The 10,951-nt window shown below is 36.1% G+C and overlaps 1 protein-coding gene across 1 annotated transcript; it reads left to right on the forward strand.

Moving 5' to 3' along the window:
* The first annotated feature begins 464 nt into the window (after nt 1–464).
* On the forward strand, nt 465–10,720 carry LOC132316566 (demethylepipodophyllotoxin synthase-like). Its single transcript, XM_059815043.1, has 5 exons — nt 465–1,427; nt 2,379–2,489; nt 7,843–8,140; nt 9,372–9,387; nt 10,624–10,720. The coding sequence occupies exons 1-5, from the start codon at nt 465–467 to the stop codon at nt 10,718–10,720; spliced, it is 1,485 nt and encodes a 494-aa protein (XP_059671026.1).
* The last annotated feature ends 231 nt before the right edge of the window (nt 10,721–10,951 follow it).

The raw sequence follows: 10,951 nt of genomic DNA on the forward strand, positions 1-10,951 counted from the left end.
ATGTGTCACAAACGCTCACAAACGCGATCGACGAGACCGACTACCTAATAATTAATCCTCTAGTAACTTCCACTCATTTGTATCAGACAGACGAGACCCAACAACCTAATAAATCATCTTGTAATAACATCCACTCATTTGTATCCGACGGGATTTTACACAAGATTTGGAGTACTCATTAATCCAATAACCTTTATAGTTAAAAAAAATAATAATAAAAAAATAAAAATCACCTTTATAATAATGGGTTATTCGTTGCATAACACTAACTTTGAAATGTGATCCCCATGCATTTGTTTTGTCCTTGTTCAGTTGTTCTAATTTTGCTCATCCATCTATAAAATCCCAAACACACACACACACACACACACACACAAATCAACAACTCCATTCTACTTTTGCTCATCTATATATAAAATCCCAAAACAACCCAAAAACACACGCACACAGAAAAAACAACAACAATGGAGTCACTCCTCCCAATACTCCCAACAACTGTAATGCTTTCTATATATCCACTTCTTTTAGTTCTTTGCATTGCTCTATGGATGACAAGATTTGGTCACAAAAACACAGCTAGTAAGAAAACAGTAGCACCCGAAACTACCGGTGCATATCCTTTGATCGGTCACCTCCATCTCTTAGGACGCTCTCAATTGCCACACATAACCTTAGGTTCTATGGCTGACAAGAACGGGCCAATCTTCACCATAAAACTCAGGGTAAACCGAGCATTGGTAGTAAGTGATTGGGAGATAGCTAAAGAATGTTTCACCACCAACGACATATTCTTTGCCAACCGTCCCAAGTCTTTAGCAGCAGAGCTCTTGACCTACAACTATGCCATGTTTGGTTTTAGTCCTTACGGCCATTACTGGCGCCAAGTACGAAAGATAGTCATGCTTGAGCTTCTCTCCAACCGCTCGCTTGATTTGCTTGGACATATCCGAGTATTAGAGATAAGAACATCTCTAAGAGAGGTATACGACTTATGCATTAAGAAACAAAGTGCTTCAAATGTGGTGAAGATGGAGATGAAGCAATGGTTCGCGGATTTAACCCTAAATGTGATGGTTAGGTTGCTTGTAGGGAGGCGTTATTCACGTGACAATGAAGAGGGGGCACGAGTTGGGAAGGCCATCAGAGAGTTCTTTGAATTGCTTGGGGCGTTTGTGGTATCTGATGTGTTCCCTCTTCTGAGGTGTTTGGATTTAGGAGGGTACGAGAAGGCCATGAAGAAGATAGGAAAAGAAATTGATGATATAATTGAAGGCTGGCTGCAGGAGCATAAAAGAAAGGGAGATTCTGGCATGTTGAAGAGTGATCAACAAGACTTCATGGATGTGATACTATCCCTTCTTGACAATACTGAGGCCAAAGAACTTTTCGGTTTTGATGCTGACACAATCAATAAAGCAACATGTCTGGTACGTACATGTTCTTCAACCAAGTTGATTGTCATTTACATATATTGTATATATAGGGTTTGCCCTGAGGCTCCTACCTCATGCCGGTACTCAGAAAGGATCAAATTTGTACCGTCTGATTTTCGTATGCGATCAAAGAGGTTCTTTCCTATTTCAAAGTCATGACTACCTCTAGATGACAATGGAACAATTTTACCGTTATGCCAGGGCTCACCCTAATTTAAATATTATGTATGTTGTTAGATTTAGTTATTTAGAAGTAATTTGTTAATTCACTAAGTTTGAGCAAGCTCGAGCTTGGCTTGAATTCCTTTTGATCAAATTAAAAGGAGGTGTCAAGTGCTCCAACGTACTAAGCTATATGGGATCAAGTTAAAAGGAGGCTTTCTTTTACTTTCTAAAAGATAAATGATTTGTATGTGGGGTCATTTAAATTTGACCAACATCAATTTTTAACCATACCTTCCCTTTGAGTAAAAGGGCTTATACCAGCTGAATAAATTATTGGGGTGGGTGAAACCATTCATAAATGCTTTCATGATTAATTTTAGGGAATGCCTATCAGCAACAAATGGAAATTCTATATTAATTTTAGAAACTACAATGTATGTTCTCATTTACATAAATGGATTCCGCTGAATTAGGGAATGCCTATCAGCAACAAATGGAAATTCTATATTAATTTTAGACACTACAATGTATGTTCTCATTTACATAAATGGATTCGGCTTTCTCAGTGTTTTTAATTTCAAAAAAGATAAATGATTTGTATGTGGGATCATTTAAATTTGACTAACATCAAATTTTAACCATACATGTGCTTCCAAAATAAAGATTGGTACCAGGCAATTGTGAAACTCTTTCCATTTATTGTTATATTTTGTTTCCATCATCAAAGAAAATATTGAATGGCTAAAATTTGAGGTATGAATATTGATTCATCCGGTGCAGGGAATGCTAACAGCGGGCACTAGCACGACGACTGTGACGCTGACATGGGCACTCTCATTGCTCCTAAACAATCGACATGTTCTCAGAAAGGTCCAAGACGAGCTATACAAGGTGAGATGTTTCCTAGTGATAAAATGTATGTGACCATTGTGTCTAATTGGTTTATGGGTTGAATATGGACCTGACGATAAATATGGGTCTTAGCGAAGACGATAAATATGGGTTGCTATATATCTCATAGATGCATATAGTACATTATTGGACCTAGGGATATAGTCTTATCAAATTATAATAATTTACTTATTTTTATTTATTTATTTATTTGGTTTGTAAGAAATGATTTTATAAATAAAAGGAATTAGATATTGTTGAAGCAAAATTCAGCCCGACCTAGGATAATATTTTCTTGCAAAGAAAAGAGAGAAAATGGATGAACCTTGACTGACACCGGTGTGGTGACTGCCAAGAACTCTCAGTCTCTGATGAACAAGTCAGTCACCAGAGATTTGAAGTAATGACAGTAATTTTATATATCTATTCTTTCATACCCGTTTGGCTGACAGGGTCTGTTCTTATAACCGTTTCTTGTTTTAGATCGTTACAAGATCCAAGGAGGTTTGTTGGAGCACTTATCCATTGTTTAAATTTGTACTTTCCAGAGTTATCCTTATGTTGGTCCAACTCCGTTTAGTTTGAAATAAATCAATTTTCATTGAATTTATTTTGTCTCTATGTGTAACAAGGGTCATTTGTCCCACATCGGAATCAGATGGGAAAGTGATTGGGTATAAATGGGTGGGTATGCAGCACTATCTAATAGTTCGAGCTTTTGGGTAAATGGGCAAGCGTCCACCCGTTACAGTTGGTATCAGAGCCAGACCCAGTTCTTGATCCGGTGTCACGCCAAGCACCCGGCCTGGAAGGCGTTCGGGCTAGCATCCCGGGTAGGCAGGGTGGCCCGAATCGCAACGAGGGCGTTGCGAGTTTGGGTGGGGGAGAATGTAACAAGGGTCATTTGTCCTACATCGGAATCGGATGGGAAAGTGATTGGGTATAAATGGGTGGGTATGCAGTACTATCCAATAGTTCGAGCTTTTGGGTAAATGGGCAAGCGCCCACCCGTTACACTATGCCTGTTGCATTACTTTCTCAAATTTCCCAATCAGATATGTACCAACAAAGGTGCTAAGCATCAAACCACAACAAAGAGTGGAAACAGAACACAAAATCAGGGGACCAACCTATTAGAAATAAATGAGAGAGAGAATATATGAAACATATATTGTTTTGTATTGATATGAATATAAAATGTACATAAAGCACCTATATTATGCAAGTTAGGGTTACAGAGTGATGGACAATAAATCTAAGTATGGTAAGTAGGTACGTTAAGGCGCCTACAGTAAATTCTAGGATTACATACAATATAATCTAACATCCACTACAAGAAAAATAGTTTTTTACCACATACTTCCTACAACGGTTTTAAAATAACCTTGCTAGAAGACCCTTTCTGAACCTTGATTCTGAACCTTTCAGGCAAAAACCTAAGGATTTTCTTGTTAGTTTTCTTATATGTCATTTTCTTTCCTAGGTTTCAAAGGCAAAAGCATCTCAATCTTTGAAGATATGACTTCATCTGTACTCTCATGGGTAAGTTAAAGTACGTCTCATGCTTCCTTTACACTTTTACAATGAGTAATATTAACTAACTCAAATTGGACAACAGTTTTGAATAAAGAAAACAAGGCTCTAGTATTCCCCTTATGAGCATTATTCTCAGCTTGAGTCCATTCGGACTCTTCCTTTTCAATGGTAATACCTTTTCTTGTGACTGTAGGTTTTTTATAACCTTTTTCAACTGTAACTCAAACATATTTACCTTGAGTCATCAGAAAAGATGTCATGTTAGGTTTCCAAAAAGCATAGTTGTCACCATCAAACAAATGAGTACGTTGAATAAATACACCTTCTTTAAGAGCGTTATCCATATCAAAATTTTGAAAACAAAAATAGATTTTTAATTTTTTTAAAATATTCCACAAGAAATAACTTAATGTATAGATCATGGCTCTGATATCAATTATGAGTTGCACAATGCGGGGTGGTTGTAGAATATAATATGGATGGCAACCTAGAGGGAGGGTGAATGGGTTCAACTTGCCCTTTTATCCGATTTTTGCTTAAATTAAATTTACCGTAATAAAAGTAAATTAATCAAACCACAAAGCAAAAATAAATGCAAGTAAAGTTAGAGTAACACCGGATTTTAGAGACTAAACCAATTGGAAAACCTCGAGAATTTTTTCATTGTCCGGAGCATAAATGATCCATTATGTGTGAAGCAAAGTATACCGAACTTTGACTCAGGCTCACACTTCTTCACTCTACCAAGGCCCAACTCGCTGAATATGACTAAGAGTTTTGGACTAACCAACCTCAAAGCCACTCCATTGATGGTCCTTCTCACCCTGCGCTTGCCTGCTAACCTCTATAAATGGGATATTAATGATTCCCAGACTTAAATCCCACGAATTTTTATCCCTTGGATGAAATTGATAAAATTGAAGTTTTTTTATTTATTCACTCAATCCAAGGGATAGGAATCCCTAAGCTAAACACTTTAGTTAGAGTTTTAAGTTTGAATTGAGAATCATTATAGAAGAGCTATACAAGGTGAGATGTTTCCAAGTGGTAAAATGTATGTGACCATTGTGTGTAAATGGTTTATGGGTTGAATATGGACCTAACGATAAATATAGGTCTTAGCGAAGACAATAAATATGGATTGCTATATATCTCATAGATGCATATAGTATATTATTGGACCTAGGGATACAGTCTTATCAAATTGTAATAATTTACTTATTTTTGTTTATTTAATTTTTTTGTTTGTAAGAAATGATTTTATAAATAAAAGAATTAGATATTGTTGAAACGAAATTCAGCACTAACGATAACATTTTCTTGCAAAGAAAAGAGAAGAAAATGGATGAACCTTGACTGACACTGATGTGGTGCCTGCCAAGAATTCTCAGTCTCTGATGATCAAGTCAGTCACCAGAGAAATGAAGTAATGGCAGGAATTTTATATATCTATTCTTTTATACTCGTTTGGCTGATAGGATCTGTTCTTATAGCAGTTTCTTGTTTTAGATCGTTAGAAGATCCCAGGAGGTTTGTTAGAGCGCTTTTCCGTTGTTTGAATTTGTAACTTCCAGAGTTATCCTTATGTTGGTCCAACTCCATTTAGTTTGAAATAAATCAATTTTCATTGAATTTATTCACCTTATCTCTATCTTATAGTATGTTGCATTACTTTCTCAAATTTCCCCATCAGATATGTACCAACAAAGGTGCTAAGCATCAAACCACAATAAAGAGTGGAAACAGAACACAAAATCAGGGGACCAACCTGTTAGAAATAAAAGAGGGAGAGAGAATATGTGAAACGTATATTGTTTTGTATTGATGTGAATATAAAATGTACATAAAGCACCTTCATATAATAGTGAGGAATGGGGCAGCTGAGTGTTATGCAAGTTAGGGTTACGGAGTGATGGACAAGAAATCTAAGTATGGTAAGTGGGTACGTGAAGGCGCCTATAGTAAACCCTAGGATTATATACAATATAATCTAACATCCCCCTTCAAAATCAAGGTGGATTAAATGAAACCATCTTGAGTTTAGAAATGAGATCTCAAAAGTGGTATGGGGGAAGCGATTTGGTGAAGACATTTGATATCTGATCATGAGAAGTAATGGACTGTAACTGTAAAGTCTTCTGAAGAAGATGATGATGAACAAAATGGCAATCGATCTCAATGTGTTTGGTGCACTAGTGAAAGACATCATTGTGTGCAATTTGGATTGCACTTCTACTAACACAATAGATAGGAGTGGTAATGGATGAAGAAACTCTCAAGTCCTGAAGGAGCCAACGCAACCACAGAAGCTCAGAAGTAGTATCAGCAAGAGCCATGTACTCAGCTTCCGTACATGGTACGAAAGGCTAAGTGGGTTTCTAATCCAAAACAGTTTCTCAACCAAAACCCTTGACCATCAGTTACTGATCGTATAAATATGCATTGATGACATCATATTTGGTTCAACAAATCAGACTTTGTGCTAGAAATTCGCCTTGAGTATGCAAAATGAATTTGAAATGAGCATGATGGGTGAAGTAAACTTTTTCTTAGGATTACAAATCCGACAAACACTTGATAGCATTTTCATATGTTAATCCAAGTATGTCAAAGATTTGCTAAAGAAATATGGCTTAGAATAAGCCAAACATACCAACTCTCCTATTAGTCCAATCTTAAAATTAGATAAAGATGAAAAAGGTATAAATGTGGATATCAAGAAATATAGGGGTATGATTAAAAGTTTTCTTTATTTAACAGTAAGTAGACCTGACATCATGTTTAGTGTTTGCCTATGTGCTAGATTTTAGTCATGTCCAAAAGAATCGCATCTTAGTGATGTGAAACGAATATTTAAATATCTTTGTGGTTCAATAAATCTCGGACTATGGTACCCTGCACATTCCTCCTTTGAACTCACAAGTTATTCAGATGCAGATTTTGCAGGTTGTTGAATAGATCGAAAAAGCACAAGTGGCACTTATCACTTTTTGGGCCACTCATTGGTTTCTTGGTCATGTAAGAAACAAAACTCTGTCCCCCTATCTATAGCCGAAGCAGAGTATGTTGTTGTAGGAAATAGTTGTGCACAAAATCTCTATATAAAGTAACAACTCGAAGATTTTGGGCTAAAATTTGATCACATCCCATCCGGTGTGACTATACAAGAGCTATTAATATTTCCAAAAATCCCATTTGCACTCTCGCACAAAGCATATTGAAATTCGGCATCACTTTTTGCAAGATCATGTTGCTAAAGGTGACATTGAGATGCACTTTATCAAAACAGAAAACCAACTAGCTGATATCTTTACCAAACCGCTTCCCGAAGATCATTTCTGCACAATACGCAAACAACTTGGTATGATCATTCTATAAATATCTATTATTTATTCATCCTATATGTTCACAATATTAATCTGATCATACATCTCCTGGACAAAATGAAAAATCTAAAAATTTATTTAATCTGACCACACACTTGCACCAACTGTTCGCACAGATCATTTCCAAGTCTATCAGTTCGCACATTTCATCTATTTGTTCGCACATATCATCTCTAAATCTATCTATTCGCACATTTCCTCGATCTGATCGCACATATAATCCCTAACTTTTGATTATCTAATCGCACAGATCATTAATGTGTGCGTACACATGCAGTTTAGATCTTATCCTATCGCTCAGAACATGCCATCCAATCGATCAGATGAATTTAATATATAAGCTCTTCTGTCATCTTTTAAATCATTTCTTTCACTCTGTTCTCATCTGTCCCCTCTCTTTCTTCATCTCCGGTATCTACTTCCATTCTCAGGCAAGATCTACACTCTCATATCCTTACTCTACCACCAACACACTCATTATGGTTCGTACCAACCGTCCTCGCACCAAAAATGGTCCCTCCTCCTCCTCTCGACCACGAACTGTTGAGCATCCTCTATCCCCAAATAATCAGGATCCAAGTTATGATCCTGATCTCGATCTTCCTCTTCGTCAAAGGAGAAAACATGATGATCCTCCCGCTCCACTTCCTATTCTCGAGGCAAATTATCTTTCCCCAGCCATGGAGGAATTGTTCAATACAAAGTTCCGCAACTGTGAAATCACCCTAGGTAGAATTTTTTATCATGCTTTTTGCATTAATGAAAATCTGTCATCATTTGATAAATTTAGGGCTATGGAATGGGAATCATTCATCAATATTGATGAATCATATTACCCAACCCTAATTAGGGTCTTCTATAACCAACTGACTTTTGTCAATGGTTGCTTAGCTACACATATTAAAGGCATCAAAATAAGTTTTACTTATCATCAACTTAATCAAATTTTGGGCATTAAAGACGAAGGGGAATGCTTTTATGTTCATAAATTCTCTGTTCCAGCCCCTGATTTTGTTGAAACAAAAGCTATTCAGCATCTCTGTGGAAACCCCAATCCACAAATTTTTTTTTCAATCACTACATCTGACCTTACTTTTGAAAATAGGCTCATTCACAGTGCATTATATTATTGTATTATACCTAGGGGCAATGGCCATACCCATGTCTCTCATCTTAACATTTTTCTAATGTGGTGCATTTCCCCTAGTAGGAAACTAAACCTAGGGTTCAGTTTCTTCAATCACTTTCTTTAGTTCATAAAACCTACCTCCAAACCACTAAAAAACAATCCTCCTTCCCTACCTTATGGCATAATGCTTACCCAAATTTTCAAATACTTTAATGTGCCACTTGATTATGAAATTGACAAACGGGATGTTATTGATGACGATTGCCTCAGTGCCACACTACTAAAGAAAATGGATGCCAACAAAGATAGTCGGGAATTGGTTCGGACCTCTGTTCACCCTCCTGCACCTTCCTCCACTAAAAATCAACCATCTTCTTCATTTCAGCGGGCTGCGAATTTTAGCATGGATACTTGTGATGATCTCTTTCCCCCCTCCAACACCCCTCCTCCCATCCTAGCCACTGATACAATTATTGAGCTATTAAAATCTCAACATGCTGTAACAACTGCTCGAATGGACCAAATTTAAGCTACTGTTGAGTCCCTATCAAATTGGGTTACTGTCCTTGAGTAAAAAGTAGGTACAGGAGGTACCTCAATCATAGAGAGCAATGATCAATAAGCTGTTGACCTCTAAATTGTCAAGGAAAGGGCCAAAAATGTCTATGAACTAATTGATCGGCGCACGATAGTCAACAACATTCAGTTCGAACAAATGAAGGATATATTCAAAGCAATAGTTAACAAGTTCCAGCTATTCCCTTCAGGAAATCTCTCTAATGTAGGTCAAAAAGGTTAAAACTTATATCTTTATTTTATAACTTTTGGCAGTCTATGATGCTCTCAAGTAAGCTTCTCCATTATATTGTGTTGTATTTCTCTCATACAGTCTGTCTTCCTTTTTAATAATGTAAACAAGAGGGAGAAAATACATATATATTTTGCTATAAAGAAGATGCATGAATTAAGAGGGAGCTTTTATGAAATATATGTACTCTTAAATCATGTTTATATGCTTAACTGATTCATTGTTTGTCATCATCAAAAAGGGGGAGATTGTTGGCACAAATGGCCTTAAATCACCTTTTACTATTTTAATGAAAACAAACAAAGATAATAAGTGCTTTTAACATATCTCCATTTGAGATGCAGTTAAGAAAGAGCACAAATAAAGAACAATGGCATGGACTCATCAAAGAATGGATGACAAATGGAAAGCCTCTCTTCCATCAACAAGGGGTAGTTTAGAAATAGTGAAAGTAGATTAAATGTAAGGAAAATAGATTATAGCACTTTGGTTCAAAGTTCAAATTGCATTTCATTCATCATACAAACTATAACTTTTGTTAATTGAACTGATCGAGCAGATGCTAAATATGACCAATCAAATAGCCTAATTAAAATGACAAATTTTATATGATATGACTAAACACTTCAAATATGTGATCGATCAGATTGATTCATATGACCAAACAGACAGCCTCATATTATCGATAAGATGCATATGACAGTGAGTTTTGAAGTTTTCAAAAACTATCATATAACCGATCACTTCGTTCATATAACCGATCAGATGATCTCAAGTGATCGAATAGATCACTTCATATTAAAGATAAGATGAAAAAAACAATATGTCTAGAAAAACTGAAAGTTTTCATATGACCAATCAGAACATTTATATAACGGGTCAGATGGGTTCAAATCTAAAAAGTACGGGGAAATAGGATCTCATCCTACCGATCACATCGTCAATATTACCGGTCAGATACTCCAACTATCCAAACAGATGAAGCATGTGTTCGATCACTTGACTTCAAATGACCGCACAGATGAACCATATGTTTGATCAGATAAACAAAAATTCAGGACAATTTTTTGCTGAAATAGTACTTTTGGTAAGCTTTGAAACCTAATCTAATGTTGTTTAAACCTTTATATAATATCTTCAAGGTTTTCATTTTAACACGGTGATATATATCTAAAGAGAAAAACCTTGTGATCGAAAAAGGAACTTACATAGATCATTGTTTCATTCATATCATTTGAGCTTTAACCTTTGTGTTATATTCTATATTTGCTATAGGCTTATGAGCTTTGATCTGCGCATCAATTCTGAGAGTTTTCTTTTACCATTGTTCAAACATCTTTGTAAAGGTTGGCGTAACCCAGCAGAAGTCTAAGAGATGATTGTTCTCTTAGCAAGAAGATTTAGAAGTGGTTGCTTCTTTTACCAGTTTGCTCTCCACCTTTAAGGAGAAGCCTTATTGGGTTTTTGGAAAATCTCAAAAGGGATCTTGAGTATAGGAGTAGGAGTTTCCGAACCTCGCTAAATCTTGGTGTTTTGAGTTTACTTTTTCTCTCTCTACCCTTTTTACTTTGTTATTAAAATTTTATTGCCTATACTGCTTATT

Source organism: Cornus florida, unplaced genomic scaffold (assembly GCF_030987335.1).
Source record: "Cornus florida cultivar Cherokee Brave unplaced genomic scaffold, ASM3098733v1 CherokeeBrave_3.0.0_Hap2_Chr07, whole genome shotgun sequence".
NCBI classification, from domain to species: Eukaryota; Viridiplantae; Streptophyta; class Magnoliopsida; order Cornales; family Cornaceae; genus Cornus; species Cornus florida.

Excerpts from the sequence above, each read along its gene's own strand:
- LOC132316566 (XM_059815043.1), top strand. The coding sequence starts at position 465 with ATGGAGTCACTCCTCCCAATACTCCCAACAACTGTAATGCTTTCTATA. Across the intron at positions 1,428-2,378 it reads TCAATAAAGCAACATGTCTG|GGAATGCTAACAGCGGGCAC; the intron begins GTACGTACATGT and ends CATCCGGTGCAG. Across the intron at positions 2,490-7,842 it reads TCCAAGACGAGCTATACAAG|GCAAGATCTACACTCTCATA; the intron begins GTGAGATGTTTC and ends TTCCATTCTCAG.